The 18,864-nt window shown below is 43.8% G+C and overlaps 1 protein-coding gene across 6 annotated transcripts in view; it reads right to left on the bottom strand.

Annotated features, from left to right (window-relative positions):
- The window catches only part of Gng2 (G protein subunit gamma 2), a 100,828-nt gene that overhangs the window by 7,417 nt on the left and 74,547 nt on the right, over nucleotides 1–18,864 (bottom strand). For all 6 annotated transcript variants that reach the window (XM_087586637.1, XM_087586639.1, XM_087586638.1 and 3 more), the window contains one exon: nucleotides 11,788–11,903. In XM_087586637.1, the coding sequence (XP_087442763.1) occupies nucleotides 11,788–11,874 (87 nt within the window). In that variant the 5' untranslated portion in view covers nucleotides 11,875–11,903. The remainder of the gene's footprint in view (nucleotides 1–11,787; nucleotides 11,904–18,864) is intronic.

Raw genomic sequence — 18,864 nt, 5'->3', positions numbered from 1 at the left:
TATAACCATAGTATATACTATATGGGCTTTTTAAAGTATTTTTTTAGAGATGTGCTATTATCTAAAGTGCCTTATAAAAATATTCTGTATTTCAACATAATTAGTTTCCTCTGTAATGTAAAAGGATCATTCTGAGAAGGGGAGCAAAAGCTTCAGCGGACAGCCAGTTGGGTCAAGGACACCAAAATGTGAAAGGAAGCTGGTGACCCCCCCTTGCTTTTGAAATGGTCACGAGTGCTGTCGCCATACTGTGACTCTAACAGTAGTTTAAAAGTCCAGATTGGCTTATGTAATCCCCCATTTGAAATCACCGGTTCTTGCTCACTACACCTTGTAGAAACAAAACCATAAACAATATATTAAGCAATGGGCCCTGAATTTGTGGAACTCACTCCTCTCCTATTTCTTGTCCCGTTACTTTTCCCTTTCAGTTTTGAAAGCCCCGGAGTCCTCTCTGCCTTACGGTTTTGTATGTATGATTCAGAAGAACATCCTCCCACACACCCTCTGCAGCCAGCCCCCCTTTTCTCCCGGAAAGCAACGGAAATCTGAATCCTGAAAGGGCACTCATTGATCCCTTCCTCCAAACCGGCTTCCTTTACCTTTTTCTGTTCTCTCTTCTCATGCACAGAAGCCACACCCCTCCCCAGCATGATTCTCCTTCTGAGCCCGTTTACTGGTTGCTTAATATGCTCTATCCCTTCAAGAACTATGCTGTGCAAGGGCAGGAGCCTTGCTGGTCCTCCTCATCACTGTGTACCAGTGCTGATGCATGGAAAGGGTTCAGGTCAGTGCTAAAGGCGTTCTCAAATGCAACCTTTGCGAACAGACACTTCATTCAACTAATGGCGGTGCATTCTTAAAAACTCCCGTGGAGCGAGAAGTAGGCATTGCATTTCTTGGTGCTAGAGCTGCAGGCAGCTTTACAGCGTTCAGTGTTCATAAAATATCGCCAATAGCAATTAAGCAGGAGGAGGCTTCTACTCTAGGGAACAGATAAACTCATCGGAACAGAAGGACACGACTGGTGTGGTCCGTGGAGTTGGTGGACAGGGATGCCATCAAAGAAGCTATTGCAAATACTCTCTTTATGACCAAGAGCACAGGGTAAAGAAAATTATAATCAAGACAGACACAAAGGATGTGCAGGACTTTTCCGTGGAGAAGGGGAGGTGTGGAGTGGAAACTCGGTTCCCCGCAGGGGGCAGTCAGACAATGATGAAGGGAGATGGCGTCTCATTGGCAGTAATCGGGGCTCTAATTGTGGAGATTAAAAAAATGACACTGAACCCTACGGTATAGCACAGGACTTGGTGGTTTGGGTATAAATGCATGGTTATAAATTCACACACATACAGACGTAGTAAAAAGAAAGACGTGAAGTGTGCATGAGCATATACGTGCGTCTGTACGTGAACACATGCCTGCACTTTCTAGCTTTGTCCAGGGGAGGACCCGGGAGCAGTGAGCATGCGGCACATCCAGATCTGGGTTCTTAAATACCATTCTCCAAGGACCCAGGGCTCACCAGAGGAAAGGCTGACTCTGCAGCTGAGAGAAAATAAGAGGAGAACCTGCTTTCGCTCCAAACTAGGCAAATGCTCAAAGGAATGAAGGATTCGCACCCAAAGGACACAGTAGCCAGCTTTTAGCCTGTGCTAATTTAAGATCCAAACAATAGATTACAGGAGCTGGAGAGAGAACTGGTGGAGTGGTTAAAAGCATGGTTGTTCTTCCTGCAGGTCTGGGTTCAATTCCCAGACATCGCTGCTTATAGGGGATCCGTGTCCTCCCTGCCCTCCTTGAGTGCCAGGCACACACAGAAATACATGCAGGCAAAAGGCATGGACACGAAAAATAAAGTAACAAATTGACAAAGATTATAAACCATTGATTAATGGGGATACCCCGAGACCATAGCAACATAATTAAATACATAAAAAAAAACCAAACAATGTTTTATGAGGAAGAAAAGAGATACCCAGTCTTGGGCTACCTCTCCTAAGTTCCAAGATACTGAAGCTGCAAAGGGAAGAAGAATTACTTCTCACGGAGAGACCGTGAGGATGCCACCTTAGGTAATAATCAAAGCTAATGTCACTAGTAAGTGACAACTCAAAATCAAGTGCCACTGGGGTGGGGCTGGGGGGGGAAAGAAACACTTTATATGGTCAAGGTTTTCTAACTAGAATTTAATCAGACCAAAATATCAGATAAGGGAGACGGTAAAATAGTTCAGTGGGTAAATGTCCTTGTCACCAGGCCCCAGGACCTAAGTTTGATCCCCAGGGCCCACATAGTACAAGAAAAGAAATGTCAGACAAGCCCAAACTGAGTGACCTTGCATAAATAAATGGACCACAATCTTAAAAAAATGTGTCAAGGTTATGAGAGGAGCTGTGTCGCACAGGACAGCTAGAAGACAGGATTTCCAATCAGGTCCTTTCGCTAAAGAAATTATTAGGATAATTTAGTATTTAGATGGGGTCTCAAGATTAGAATGGAAATGTGGATCACTATTGGGTCTAACATTGCATTACAGTCATGGAGAAGAATGCCCTTAGGAAACGGACACTGGAGTGCCTGGAGGCGGTAGGCCCTTTTCTTGACTTATTCTAAATGTTAGGAAAATAAAAGCCCTTGGCACTGTACTTTGTGACTTGTCAACTGAGATGCCTCCAGGACAAGAATAACTTACAGAAGAAAGAATGTCATCACGTTGAAAACACATTTATTTTTATTTATGGATGGTGTCAAATGCCCAGGGCTGGAGTCCCAGGTACTTGTGGGTTGCCTGACATGGGTGCTGGGAACTGAACTCTTAGCTGCTAAGCCTAAGGCATCGCTTCAGTCCCTGCTTTTTTTTATTTTTTAATGGGTTTCTTATTGGTCTGGGGCTTTCTGATTAGCTAGGATGGCTGACTAGTAAGTTCCAGGGGTCTGTCTGTCTGTCTCCTATGCACTAGAATTACAAGTATACATTGTCACACTTGGGCTGAGGCTCAAACTCAGATCCTCATGCTAATGTGGCAAGAACTTTAGTAACTGGCTTTCTCTTTCTCTCCCTTCCTCTTCCTCTCCCTTTCTCTCTCCCTGCCTCCCCTCTCCCCTTTCCTCTCCTCCTCTCCCTCCCCCTCCCTCTCCTTCCCCCCTTCCCCGACCCCTCTAGCCCATGAGTTTACTTCCCACAGTAGCATTGATCTTCCCAGACTGACAGTTGCTGAAATCCAGGTTATGGGTAACCTCACCAAACTCAAACCAAGGAGTGAGGAGAGGGAGAATCTAGACAGCCCTGACAATGGCCACCGGACTACAGCTATCAGCTTTGAAATAAAAACAAAACAAAACGATTCTAGGCAGACAGATGAGATGCCTTGATGTGTCTGAGAAGTTGCTAAGAGGCAGCTGTCTATGAAGACAGAAGTCAGACCTCCTGTCACATTGAACTGGAATGAAAAGCTGTGGTTCCACCTCTGTTACGTCCTGAAATGGAGCTCATCTTCAAATTCATGCCTCAGAATGCACACAAGCCATTAGGCAAAGAAACACGCCCCGACAGGCTGTCATGGCCTCTGCACATGGGAAGTTGCCTGTGCCCTGAAGGTTATCAGTCATGATGTCACTTCCTCAGCTGGTTTGCCTGCATGAATGCAGTTACCCAGAGCTGCCTCAGTCTTTAGTGTAGTTGATATTACAAGCTTACCCCATCAGGCTTAGCCGAACAGTCTTTCTTTTCTTTTCCCTTTCTCTCTCTGTCTCTCTGTCTCTGTCTCTGTCTCTCTGTCTCTCTGTCTCTCTCTCTGTCTCTCTCTCTGTCTCTGTCTCTGTCTCTCTCTCTCTCTCTCTCTCTCTCTCTCTCTCTCTCTCTCTCTCTCCTTTTTCTTTTCTTTTTTCTTTTTGAGTAAGGGAGACTCTACTTTCACTGAAAACTAGGCTATTTCAAAAATTTAATTTCCCAGGGACTTGAAACTTCTAAACTTTTGTGGTATAAATGGAGGATCTCAAATTCTTGGACCACTGTGTTTTAAACAATTTTAATAAAAAGTGGAATACACACACATACACACTTCTTGTGGCTAAGACACAAGTCAAAACACAAAATTCGTTTATATTTCATGGACCTCATGCATCTAGTCTGAAGTTAATGCTTTCTAGTATTTTTAGCGAGCTTATGTTTTCACTATGACCCTTCAGTGTGTGGAAGTTTCCTCTGCTGGCACTGTCTTGGTGCTTAGGACATTTTGGATTTGGGAATGTGTTGGGTTTTTGAACTCAGACGCTTTCCTGGTGGCTATGTAAAATGCACAGGGAGAAGGATATACTTGGGGCTGGACCAATAGCTACTGAGTTCTTAAGTATTTTATCAGCCTTCATGAAACAGACATTTCTCGCTCATATCAACACAGATCAGAATTTAACTGAAATGCTTTTGCTTCATTTCCAGCAGCTACAGTAAATTAAGGCTGGCCACACTTGAATGTCTATAAGACTATTGTATGTTTTACTGATTTTATCATCTACGGAAATGTTATCAATTGACCCATAAAGAAGGGTATACCTTGTTTTTCCTAATAAAATCGAATATATCACTTTGAAGAAGGGATATTAAAGCTTTTAGCTCAACTATTGAAAAAATATTTACAAAGTCCCACACCAAGTCTGTGTCCATTCTCCAGCACTGTGCATATCTAACTAGCTCACTTCTTGGATGCCTCTCTGTCTCTGAGCTCTCTGTCTCTCTCTGTCTCTCTCTCTCTGTCTCTCTGTCTCTGTCTCTGTCTCTCTCTCTCTCTCTCTCTCTCTCTCTCTCCTCTCTCTGTCTCTTTCTCTCTCTGTGTCACTGTCTCATGCCCTCTACCCCAGGGTCTTGCTATGCAGCTCAGGCTGCCCTCAAATCTGGTTTAAACTAGTTTATTTCTCAGTACAGCATTCTCTGAAGTTCATTTCCTATGTGGTATATGGGTCTATATCAGCAAGTCGACAGAAATTAGAAATGTTCAGACTTGACTCCCTAATTTATGTAGCTTCCAATTACTGAAACCAGCCTGTCTTTTATTTTTGGATTGTTTTAAAAGGCACACTGCAAATGGTGTCTACTTGTAGTCACACTATAACACACAACAAATTGACTTTAAAACCACCTCTCCTACCCCTTTACGGATGTCATTTGAATTCTCTCTGATTACTGCAGTTTTATTTAGCTCATCACATTGATGCTTCAAATCTTCAAGGAATCACAAAGGACACAAACACCGTCCTTTACTTTAGGGACCATGTAGTCTGTCAGGAAAATTTATTTAATAGAAGTTAAATTAGAAAATTTGGTAGGAATAGAAAAGGATTAATGAACAGATGAGAGTTTAAGCTAATACTTAATGAAGGAATATAATTTACACAAGCAAAGAGAGGTGTGGGATGGGGTGGAGTGCTCCCAGTGAGGAACTCAGAATAACCAGGTAAGTGGGAATTTACACAACACGTTGCTAGAGCAAGAAGGAGAATCTGTTGAAAAGGTATATTAGAAATATTTGGGGGAAATATGTGGGATCAATTTATGAGTCTAGCCAGATAAGAAACAATCACTCCCTTCATGGTCCTGGGCTTGGATTTTTTTTTCCCCTTACCTTTAAAGTCTTTTTTGTAACATTAAAAGTAGCCTCTGTCAAAGAAGTTCACCCTAGCTTATAACAGTTCCTGGCTCCTTTTTTATTCTTAATTCCTAGAAATCATGATTTTTATACTGCAGCCTGACTTTGATAGCTAGAGATGTTTTATTTTTTGCTAGCCAGAGATGCCAGACTATGGTGGTGAAACTGGAAAAAACGTGGTAATAAATCTTGCTGTTTACCTTGGGAGCTGAGGGCGGCCATCTTGTGTCTGTCACATGCACCAATTAGCTGAGAAATCCACTCTTCCCAGGAAACACCAATGGCAGGAGAAGCAATGGCTCATCATGGAGGGCCTACACCATGGCCCTCCCAGTGGGAGCCTACCAATGGCTCCCAGTCATCCCTTCAATTGCTGCCCCTTCAACTGCATTCCTGCCCCTGTATTCTAAGACATCTTGTGTCTTCTATAATTCTGTTTGATACCCAAAGAGTCCTAATATGGCAACAGTAAGATACATCCTGAAAGGGGGCTGGAGAGACGGCTCAGTGGTTAAGAGCACCCGACTGCTCTTCCAGAGGTCCTGAGTTCAATTCCCAGCAACCACATGGTGGCTCACAACCATCTGTAAAGAGATCTGCTGCCCTCTTCTGGTGTGTCTGAAGACAGCTACAGTGTACTTATATATGATAAATGAATAAATCTTTAAAAAAAATACTTCCTGAAAACCTACCATCCCCCTCTTCTGTACACCCCCCAACACACGCTCTAAGGAGCTTTCTCCCTGTTTCACTATTAGCCCTTGTATACTCCCCACTTTAGAAATCCGAGCATCCCCATCCCCAATCCCTCTCTACCCCTCTGCTTCCACTCTCTTGCTTTTACTCCCTGCCCTTGATGGAAATGCTAACAAAGAAATCAAGAACAGCTGAGAAGCTCATTTATTTATTCCTGGGCTCATGAACAGATCTGGGTTCCATTAGTCCAAATCTCCCAGGACATGATACAAAGGTTGAAAACCAAGGAAGGTTTCAAAACAAAAAAGTGTTATCCAGGTCCAGTAGAGCAGGCTGGGCTACTCTGAGGGATAGGACACCTCCTGCTTATGGGTCCTTTGGAAGCTCCAGTGGCGGCTGCACCCTAGCTCCTCTTACTAACGCTCCTCCTCAGGTCACCTGGCTACGGCTGGTTCTTGCAGATGCACAGAAAGCTATTATGTAATGATAGAACCACAAGCCTAGCATCATCCAAAAAGTCCGCTCCTGGCAGTGGTGGCACACATCCTTAATCGCAGCACTCAGGAGGCAGAGGCAGGCGGGTCTCTGTGACTTCAAGGTGAGCCTGGTCTACAGAGCTAGTTCCAGGACAGTCAAGGCTACACAGAGAAACCCTATCTAGAAAAACAAAAACAAACAAGCAAACAAAAGTCCTCCCCCAGGCTTCTGAGAGGCTCAGGCTTAGAAAGTAAGTGGAGCAGCTAAGAAATCTCGGCGTCCCTGAAGGATCTCTGAATGTGGATAACCAGCTAGCCGAGAACGGTGTCAATGTAGTCACAGTGTTCCCCAACAGTGAAACTAAAAATAATCTATCATTTCCCCACAGCGTGCCTGCCTGGCTGTGAGGTACGGAACAGATGCCAGAGTACAGGCTGCTGCAGTATTTCCATCAACAGAAGGTCTGATGACATCAAGGAGGACTTGGATACGACTGTGAAGACCACCCGGGTACTGGCCACTCCCTGCATGGTTCATTGGGCTGACCCTTGCCTGTGCTCTCCCCCCAACCCCCATCTCGCAGAAGCTATCTATTTGTCTCTTCCAAGGGCAATCACGAGTAAGCTTTGACATCTGTGGTAACTATCCTTCTTGGATACTTTTGCTTGTTCTGATAACAGGTCATGTTCGTATCTTCCGTACCTACCCCTCACTAAACCACACGTAAGTGAGGACACGAATCCTATCTGTTCATTTCTAATCTCCCAAAGCTAACGAGTGCTGGAAACATGAAAATCTCAGTAAAGTATTGATTAGACAAACAGATGAACGAATGGATAGATGAAGAAAATCTACGAGTCACGGAGAAGGTTCTGGAAAGCTTCTTTGAGAACCTAATGATTGGCCTGAATCATCCTCAGCGAGTCCATGCCCTTCTCGTTAGTAAAGTGAGAGAGGAAAGGCAGAAATAGAGGATGTTCAAGGCACTCGGGGCTCCTTTCGAGGGATTCAGAGGTGGTTGACATGACCAGTGTGGGCAAGAGGAAGGGGTCAAGCTGAAGAGACGCGCAAGGGGACGCCGCCGGATGAATGGGGAGCTATGGAATAATACAGTTCTCTGTGGGAGAGGAATACGATGAAATTTTATTCTGGAAAGCTTTCTTGGCAGCAGTGTAACAGACAGGTGACAGACAGCTGATGGAAGCCGGTTGAAGCGGACTGCAGGGACCAGGAAGGCAAGAACCATTGTAGTTAAGGATTCACTGAAGGGATGGCCTGGTGGAAGAGGGCTTTTCAGCTCCCTCTCCTTCAGGACCAGTGTCTAGCGATCGTGAAGAGTGGTGGAGATGCCAACTACAGCAGAGCTTCATGGGACCAAACCCCTGTTTCTCAGGATGATGATTGGTGGAGCCTTGGTCCCTCATAAAGGAAATGGGTGTGTCTCTCTGATACAGCAGTCCCTGGGCCACCTCCCTTCTCCCAGCGTTTAAAACGCCCACCAAGCTCTGTACTTTTTTTTTCCCAGAAAGGGAATGAAAAAGAAGCAATGAAAGAGGAGGAGTCAGAGGAAGAAAACACACGGGAAGGAGCCTTTGTCTCATTCACATGCAAGGAAAAAAAAATAAACACCACGGAGAACAACGGGATCTGAGGATGGTGTGGCCCAACACTAGGAGCCCGAGTTTCCAGGGGAAAATGTCCTGAATATTTATCTGCCCAGCTTCCTTATGAAGGTAGACAAGCTGTCCTTTCACTACCGAGGACTGAGTAGACAAAGGGAGGAGGTTCAAACCCCTTGCCCTGAGGTGGCAGGTCTTAACCGTGGCTATATATTGGAATTAACTGAAGATTTAAAAAAAAAATACTGGGACCTAAGCCCTAAACCCAAGAGACCCTAATTTAATTGGCTTTCCTTTTGGCATATTTTGGGAATTGGTCTGTTTATAGAGTCCTTTGGGTGATGTGAACACCGACATGGGCTAAGATAGCTGCTCTAAACCGAGAACCAACAGACTCACTTTGTAAAGGGACGGAAGGTCATTATGTGGGGTCCTGTGGGCTGCGTAATCTCTGCCAACACCTCTGTCTACGGCTGGAGTGTGGCTGGAGCCACCCACAGAATGTAGGTGAATGACTGTACATGTGTTCCAATAATACTTGGTTAATAAAAACAGCGTGGGCTGGATTTGTGTCCCAAACCACGTTTACTGCCTACTGCACTGTCCAATGCATACACGGACTGATCCAGATTTTTTTTTTAAGGTGTAGAGGAAGGAAAAGTAGAAAAATGCTGTAGGTCTTTAAAAAGGCAATTGGAATAATGTTCTATTTTTATTTTAGTACAGTGAGATATGTTTCTGAGTTCCATTTCCTGAAGTGTTTCTAAGTAAGTGCAATTGTGGTGACTGACAGAAATTTACCTCTTCGGCAATCCATCCTATAATAGCCGTCTGCTCCCAGTGACAGTGGGGCTAGCTTCACACTCGAAATATGCCAAGGGACTGAACAAAGCCTGGCCTTTATCTAAATTAGCCCCAGTAAAGCTGTCAGGTTAAGTCTGGGGCGTGAAGTGACAGCAGATTACTAACCTTCCTTAAACATCCACGTTGCTCGTCTTTCTAAGGGAGAATTGTAATGACTCTGTGTATGGACATTGGAGGCCGGAGGTGAATGCCGGACATTGTCCTCCATCTTTCCCAACCTCAGTGTTTGAAACAGGGTCTCTCACTGGGCACAGAGTTTGCTGTTTTTGTGAACTGGCAGGCTGGCGAGCCCCTGAGACCTGCCTGTTTCTGAGCCACACTTGGATGTTTTCTTTTTCCGCCATTTATTTACAGTGCCCCCTTAGTGTGTGTGTGTGTGTGTGTGTGTGTGTGTGTTTGTGTGTGTAGGGGGTAATATGTATGATGTGTACGTATATGGTGTGTGTGTAGTGAGTGTGTGTGTATGTGTGTGGTGTGTGTGTGATGTGCACGTGTGTGTGTGTGTGTGTGGTGTGTGTGTGCATGTGTCTATGTGTATGAGTATGTATGTGGTAGGTGTGTGGTGTATATATGTAGTATGTGTGTATGTGGAAAGTGTGTGTGTGGCGGGTGTATATGTGTGTATGTGTATATGTGGTGTGTGTGGTATGTGTATATGTGGTATGTGTGGTATATATATGTGCATGTGGTGAGTATGTGTGTAGTGTGGTATATATGTGTATGTATGTGGTAAGTGTGTGTGGTGTGGTATGTATGTGTGTATGTGGTGAGTGTATGTGTGTTGTATGTATGTGTATGTATGTGGTAAGTGTGTGTGTATATGGTGTTTATGTGTATGTATGTGGTAAGTGTGTGTGTGTGTATGGTATGTACGTGTATGTATGTGGTGAGTGTGTGTGTGTGATATGTATGAATATGTATGTGGTGAGTATGTGTGTGTGTGTATGGTATGTATGTGGTGAGTGTGTGTGTATGGTATCTATGTGTATGTATGTGGTGAGTGTGTGTGTGTATGGTATGTACATGTATGTATGTGGTGAGTGTGTGTGTGTGATATGTATGAATATGTATGTGGTAAGTGTGTGTGTGGTATGTATGTGTATGTATGTGGTGAGTGTGTGTGTGGTATGTATGTATATGTATGTGGTGAGTGTGTGTGTGTGATATGTATGAATATGTATGTGGTGAGTATGTGTGTGTGTATGGTATGTATGTGGTGAGTGTGTGTGTATGGTATCTATGTGTATGTATGTGGTGAGTGTGTGTGTATGGTATGTACATGTATGTATGTGGTGAGTGTGTGTGTGATATGTATGAATATGTATGTGGTAAGTGTGTGTGTGGTATGTATGTGTATGTATGTGGTGAGTGTGTGTGTGGTATGTATGTATATGTATGTGGTGTGTGTGTGTGTGGTATGTATGTGTGTGTATGTGGTAAGTGTATGTGTGTGTGTGGTATGTATGTCTATGTGTATGTATGTGGTGAGTGTGTGCGTGTGTGTGATATGTATGTGGTAAGTGTGGGTGTGTGTGATATGTATGTGTATGTATGTGGTAAGTGTGTGTGTGTATGTGTGTGTGGTGTGGTATGTATGTGTGTATGTGGTAAGTGTGTGTGTCTGTGTGTATCACAGTGCACACATGGATCTAAGATGGGGTCAGTTCTTTCCTTTTACTCTGTGTGTTCCAGAGCTTGAACTCAGAATGCTGGGCTTGGTATCAAGCAACTTTCCCATGGAGCCATCTTGCAGGCACCCAAATCCGACTTTTGTGGGGATGCTAGAGATGCAAACTCAAGCCCTGATGTTTGAAGGAAGGCACTCACTCACTCACTAATATGTCTACCTAGGCCCCAAGTGTGAAAATGAATCAGTAAGATATAAAGATGAAAAAATTGTCAGTGATGAATGAATAAAACAGATTAGACTCCTAAAATCAGCACTAAGTCTTAGGTACTGAATGGGACAGAGAAGGTTAGAACCCAAAATAAGAAGATCCTTTTGGGGTCTGGGAGGCGGCCATTGATGTCTCAAGTGCCCACCCTCTTCCTCGGCTGGAACTCAGACGGAGACCATTTTTCTTTTTGCTGTGGTATTTATTTGTTTATGATTTTTTTTAAAGACAGGGTTTCCTTGTGTATCCCTGGCTATCCTGGTACTCACTCTGTAGACCAGGTTGGCCTCAAACCCAAAGAGCCACCTGTCTCTGCCTCCCGACCATGGAGATTAAAGGCCTGCACCACCTGGCTTGTTCCTGGTTCAACCGGGACCCCACTTCAATGCCTATCATCATTTGACGTTGGGGAATCCTCAAGAAACCAAAGATACTTTAGAGAAATTAGTATCCGTGGAATTGTTCGATCCCTCTCCCTTCCTGCCTGGTATCACCCATCTCTGTGAAAAGCCAGTCGAATGGCAGTTGGGCTGCAAGGCGTTTGCTCCCTCGTCAAGTTAGACGAGCTGCAGATGACATCGTCCTCACCTTTATCCTGTCGATGCTGGCTTCCATCTTCAGCTGCTCGACCAGTTTCCTGGCTTGCGCTATGCTGGCGGTGTTGTTGCTGGCCATTGGAGAGCTGGACAGGGTCTTCAGACACTCTAGAAAACACGGAGGAAGACGGCGTCAGAGAATCCACAAGCTGCCAGACATGCGGTCCTTCACCACTGGTGGCTCTCAAAACAATGCTGGTAACCAGGCTCAAGTCTCCAGCCACCTATACATCCCAGTCAGCATCATGTCTAACTAGCAGGCATTGATTTCCCATTTCTGCCCTGCCCCAAAGAGTTTCACCTAGTCAGGCAGAGAAAAAACGCACTGACATATACTTATACACAATACGTATATATGATATTAAATCACTTTTTAATTTGTAAATGCCCTGGAAGTGGTAGGGTTCTGGTACACACCATCACTGTGCGGCTGCTGTCGGTTGTGGGCTGTCTATTGTCTGGGGCTGGGTAAAGTGTCCTTAGAGAATGAGAGGGAAGGCTGAGCAGAGCGATCAAGGGCAAATTTGATTTTCCTTTCAGGTCTCACATTTTCCAAGAGCCTCGCAGACTCAAGCTCTACTCTGCTGCTTAGCTGTGACCACCTCAAACTGCCTACCACAGGGATGCCAAACTGGGCCAGCAGGGTGGTGATGAATATGGGGGTGGCTTTCCAATGCCACTTAATTGCACACTGTGAAGAGCTGTCCCCAAATACTCTGACTATGGCTGAGTTCACAGCTCTTTGCCCACAGTTATTTTTCTTAGTCCTTCAGGGACACATCCACAGCGTCCAGGGGAGACAGAACCTTGTCTCAAATGCTAAAAGTGTGCCCTTGTGCTTTGAAAGGGAAGTTCTCTGCCAGTGTAGATCGAGAGACAGTGTCTCTGCTAGAGCTCCCAGGCACCCTCCTGTGGCATGCCTCCCACACCCTTCCAAACCTATCCTAGGTTTTATTTCTCTTCCAATTGTTTCTTGGCTTATCAGATAGACCATCTTACTGTATTCTTACTGTTCTTTTTAAAGATCATTCTGTTTCATGTTTGGTGGTGCCCTCCCCCAGCTCTCGACTGGGTCTTGCTTCTCATCAAGGTTCCATGCTATCATTTTTAAAGCTGCCCCTGGAGGTTGCTGACATTTGATAGGGTAGCAATATCCAAGGGCTTTAATTTAACTACAGTGCCAGACCCAGGAAATGAAACACGACACATGGCAGAGGTCAACACTGGTCCGTTCTTGTTCTGGATTCATTATATTAGCAGCTGAAATGCTGGCTCACTTTGGGGAACTTTTGTGTGTGTGTGTGTGTGTGTGTGTGTGTGTGTGTGTGTGTGTGTGTGTGTGTGTGTGTGTATGTAGGGATGGTACAGGACCAGGTTCTTCTCAAAAATGAACAAGGGCACAAAGAAAACCCAAGGGATGAAGAATAACACATAGACAATGTTACCTACCACTTACAAAAGACTATAAGTTATCTCTTTAGTATTAAGAACGAAAGTCTGTAAACTATTTCTTTGGTACTTTTCCATGCATAATTCTTCAAGATGAAAGAGGACATTTTGTATAATTCTCTGCCAAGTTCCTTCTGAGAATGAATGCTGAAAACAGGCCTCTAACATTTGCAGTGTAAACGGGGAGGCAATTAACTGTTCCCTCAACTTTGCTTCAAAGGGTTTCGAGACAACACAGTGAGGGAGAAATTGAAGCTATGTCTGAGGCAGCAAGGAGCTCCAAACTGCTGTCAGTCACTTGAAGATAAGGGGAGGGAGAAATTCATGTTTAAAAAAAAGGCTGGGTCTTGAGGGATGGGTAAATGAACTTGCTACAAAACCTGACGACCTAGGTTCAATCCCCTGAAGGCCTATATGGTGGAAGAAGAGAAATCATTCCTTCCAGTTGTCCTCAGTCCAACACATGTGTCTCTCTCTCTCTCTCTCTTTCTCTCTCTCTCTCTCTCTCTCTCTCTCTCTCTCTCTCTCTCTCTCTCTCTCTCTCACACACACACACACACGAAATAAAAGACTATGATTACGTCAGCATGGCTAAGAACCTAGTCATTGCATAGGGATATTATATGTCCAAAACCCAAAAGACATTTGACATCCTAGCAAAAGTTTATAAAGCCAAGACAGAGTATTGACTTCCAGTCAGCCTGAGCTAAAGACCGCCGTGATCTCCAAGTCCCTGGACACTTTTCTGTGAAGCTAACATTTCTGCTGAACTGGAATTCATTCATTACATTAGAGTGCAGGTAATCATAGGATTACTGAACCTTCACTGGGCCCAAAAGAGATTTGGGAGTCTGGCCAGCTACTCTTCTGCACTGAATTGAAACTAAATCATACAGTAGCCTGATGTACAGACCATAATTTGCCTCCCAGTACCCTTTCCTAGTAATGGTACCTTTTCTTTTAACTTCTTTTCTTTTCTTTTTTTTTTCGGAGCTGGGGACAGAACCCAGGGCCTTGTGCTCGCTAGGCAAGCACTCTACCGTTGAGCTAAATCCCCAACCCCTTAATTTCTTTTCTTATGTGTATGTGTGTCTTACCTATTTGTCCATGCTCATGTGTCTCAGGTGTGTGTGTGTGTGTGTGTGTGTGTGTGGTGTGTGTGTGTGTGTGTGTGTGTGTGTGTGTGTGTGTGTCGGGGGTGTATTGAGACAGTCTTTTATTGAAAACAGCACTCACTGATTCTTTGAGGCTGGCTGTCCACTGAACCCTAGGGGTGGGTCGTTCTGTTTCTGCCTTCCAGTCACAGGATTACAGGTGCCCCTGTACCCAAAGGTTTTATGTAGGTTCTGGATTCCATGCTTGTGTGGCAAACACTTGACCAACTTAGCCATTTCTCAAGCCCACATTTTTCTGTTTCAGAGATTACAGGAACCCTGGACTTTAGCTGGGTATTGTCTGCTGAATGATCTGTTTTCTAGCTTCCTTTGCAACTCAATATGACTATCCAAGCCTTGGCTAATGAGGGACAGCAGTGATGTCCTTGAGGAGCGACCCCCACTGTCATTTCTCTCCTGTTTTTGGCCATCTTGAATATTACAGGATGAGCAGAAGGAATCTGCGCTTCTCCCCTCTTTTTTAAAGTTTTAGGGCTGCACCCTCTCTTTAAAAAAATAGATTCATTAAAAAAAATTCCTGTGTCTGTTTGTACGTGTGTTTACACATGGTGTGGAGATTGAAAGAGAGTGAGAAATGCCCTAGAACTGAGGTTATAGACAGTTGTGTATCCCCTGAGCTTGGTCTGGGAACGGAATTCAAGTCCTCTGAAAGAGCAGCTCTTAACTTCTGAGCCATCTCTCTGGGCTAGTGTAAAGATACCATGTTAGCTGTAGACCGGCCACCTTTTATGTGTTAGAGAAATGAGGGGTACCTTGATTATAGCACTGTTATCGAGAGTTTCCCTGTTGCTGACCAGCAAACCAGCAACTGATTCAATGCTCCAATCTTGATTTTGTATCCCATGGAAGTCTATGCTGTTGGCTCTTCTTGCTCTGGAAGGGACAGATTTAGAGAGTGTGCAGTTCTGCTGCAGTAGTGTACCATGCACATGGATTCAGCTGTCGAAGCAGCAGAAAACTATCTTGTGCTTCTGGACAGTAGAGGTATGGAATGGGTGTCACTAAGCTAAAGTCTAGGTGTAAAGAGAGGTGGCCTTCTGGAAGGGGGGTGGTCTAAGGAAGAACTCGTTTCTGGGTTTTCATGTCTTCCAGGGAATTCTTCATGGCTGGAGAAGGTGGGCTAATTCCTTCTCAGATCACTGCCTTGACTTTCTGGGAAGCCATATCTTCCCTTGACTCTAATTTCTATTGTCTACCTCTTCAAGGATCCTTCTAATTCCAATGTGACTTCCCCGCTCACCCCAGGTATTCTTCTTCTCTTTAGGTCGGATGATCAAGGGCCTTAATTCCATCTGCAACCTGAAGTCCCCTTTGCTGTGTAGTCACGGGTTATAGGAAGTGGAACCTGGCCAACTTCGGGGAAGTTGAGAATAACCAACGACTTTCTAATTGGATTTAAGGTCGACCCCATGAGATAGAACCCAGAGCTAACACTGTTAAAGTGGCCCAGCCTTGAGAGTAGATAGGGCATAAGCCTAGGGGATAATTTAATCTACTATTCTGCTAAAGGAACATAACGGTAAAATGGCCCCTAATGTCATTCTGCTAGACTGTAGGTCAGTGTCCCATTCACAAACAGACACGGTGCAGAGAGTAAGAGACTTTGAAACACTTAGTTCTAAATGGGGTTTTCATCAAAGCCCTCCCTTCGAGGATCTATGTGGAAGAGGAAATGGAAAGGTTGTTAGAGCCATAGGTGATGGTTGAAGGCAACACTGTCTTCCAGACGCAACAGACAGATGAACCATCAGAGACTGGGGAAACATTCACAAGCCCTGCACAGTTTCAACCAGAAGGGGTCCCAGCACTGTGGATAGAGAGGTAGATGCAGGCTGCAGACCCTCTCCAAGAAGCTATCTCCAGTAGATACCCACCGGAAAAAGAAAAACCAGCTCTCTCCAATGAAGTCTGACTGAGAATATTAACCACACTTCATGACAGGCCCCTCCTGCATGCATAAGAGTAGAACAAACATAGAACAAACTATATGGTACTTTTGTACATTTTTTTGTCTCATTTTGCTTTGTTTGGGCATTTTTTTGTCCTGTTGGTCTTTTGTGTGTTTATGTGAATGTTTCTTATTTTGTCTAAGGAAGAGGAAAAGAACACAAAGTTGGGTAGGTAGGTAGGAAGGATCCTGAAGGAACTGGGGTGTATATTGTATGAAATTTATATCAATTTAGAATGAATGAATGAATAAATAAATAACATAGCATGATAGCTTAAAGATTCACAAAGGATGCAATGTATATCAAATGTTCTTTCTCTTACAACTTATTGTGTGTGTGTGTGGTATCACAACTTAAAAATCCATTCATTTCTTGGTTACCTCCATATTTTAGCTATTTTGAACACTGCTATGAAGATATACCTCTTCCATATCATGCTTTCAATGCCTTAGGGTAGAATTCAAAGGGAAATTTCAGATATATATATATATATATATATATATATATATATGTGTGTGTGTGTGTGTGTCTGTGTGTAAAGATATAAATATATAAATAGAAGAAAATGATAAACTATATAAAAACAAGGATAAAGGATATACAAATATATAATGACAAGAATGTATAAATATACAGAAATACAATATATAAGTATATGTGATATACAGTATATATTCTGTGTTTGTAAGTATCATACTGGTTTCCAGCATGACTATGCCATTTTATATTTCACCAAAAGTGCATAAGAGTTTTAATTTTTTCTTTTTCTTTTTTAATTTATTTATTTTATGTATGTGAGTACACTCTTGCTATCTTCAGACACACCAGAAGAGGGCACCAGATCCCATCACAGATGGTTGTGAGCCACCATGTGGTTGCTGGGAATTGAACTCAGGACCTCTCTCTGGAAGAGCAGTCAGTGTTCTTAACCACTGAGCCCTCTCTCCAGCCCTTAATTTTTTTCAAAGACAGTTAGTTATCTTAGTATTATTTCATTGTTTTCTTAGATTTGCATTTATGTGATCAGTGCAGTCGGGCTTCCTTTCACTTGGGAAATGGTTGCCTTCCTTTGGAATCTATTGCCCATATATATTTTTTTAAAAATTAAAATGTATTCTTTTATCTATTACATCCCACCCACAGTTTGCCCTCTTTCCTCTCCTCCCTGTCCCTCCTCCCCACCTCCACCCCCAACCCCATCCACTCTTCCATTTTTCTTCAGAAAAGGGCAGGCCTCCCATAAATATCAACCAAACATGGCATATCAAGTTTATTACTCCCTTAAAAAACACTTTTTATTGATTCTTTGTGAATTTCAAAGGATGCAGCCCAACCCCACTCGTCTCCACGTCCCTTCCTTTCCACCCTCCACTCCTGCCATCTCCCTCCCAAAAGAAAATACAAAATAAAATAAACAAATTAAACCAAAACCAAAACCATCTTGTTGGCTGTGGAAGCTGTAGAGCGTCCCACAGCATACGCCTTTGTCCACACATCTTTACTCGCAAACGTTCACTGCAGTGAGTCATCCCGACCGTGAGCTACAGACCAGCCTTCTTTGATCCACTCTGAGTTCATTTTGCTTATCGTGTCGGGTGTGTGTCGCTATTTTGCCTAATTCTTCCAGCTCCATTTGTTGGGGGAAATATCTTTTCCCTCACTAATTATAAACTAGAAGTTTGTTTTGTCAAAGCTTGCTACCTGCCCCCAATTTAAAAGTGGGGCCTTTGGGAGGAGTTACACCATGCAGAGGGAGGTCCCATAAATGTGATTAGGAGGACACAGAAGAGAGGATGTTGCCCCCCCCCCCAACCCCCAAGAAAAGTAAGGAAAAGCTTGACACCAGCAAAGTGGGAAGAGGACCCATGGCTGTATTTTTGTTGTTGTAGACCAAACTGATTAAGATACGTGGTCTTAATACCCTTGTCACAAGTCATCAACTAGGTAAGACATTATTCTGAGTGTTCTCTCTTGTCCCACCAGTCTATAGGCAGGTGACCTCTCTCCACTGCTCTGCTAAACTGTTTTGACCATACAGCTGTAGTAGGTTTTGAAAACAGCAAGCGTGAGGACTACTTTGATTTGTCCCTTTGAATGATTGTTTCAGATATTTGGGACTTTATATAAATGCTAAGAGGTCTTGCTATGTTGGCTTAAAACCACTGTTGGTGCTCTTAACGTAAAATTCTTTGGGGGTAGTGTTGGTGTATTGGTGGTCATTCTTCAATCCATGGATCTGGACTATCCTTTCGTCTGTTTGTGCTTTATTTTTTCAGCCGTGTTGATCAGTTATCATTGCAGTTTTTATCTCTGGCTAATTACTAAATATTCTTTTTTGTTGTGATTATAAGAGCAACCACTTAAACTTTCCCTTTGGTTCATTTCTTGTTCCTTTATAGAGACGGCGCCCCACTAATTCCCAGCCTGAGTTGGAGGCGGCGGTGTACGTACATGGTGAAGTGTGGTTGAGTCATGTACTGCACTTTGTGAGCACGG

This window comes from Rattus norvegicus, chromosome 15, assembly GCF_021556685.1.
Source record: "Rattus norvegicus strain SHRSP/BbbUtx chromosome 15, alternate assembly SHRSP_T2T, whole genome shotgun sequence".
Lineage (NCBI taxonomy): Eukaryota > Metazoa > Chordata > Mammalia > Rodentia > Muridae > Rattus > Rattus norvegicus.
Note: the sequence above shows the minus strand (reverse complement) of the source record. Positions and strands in the feature narration are given on the sequence as shown.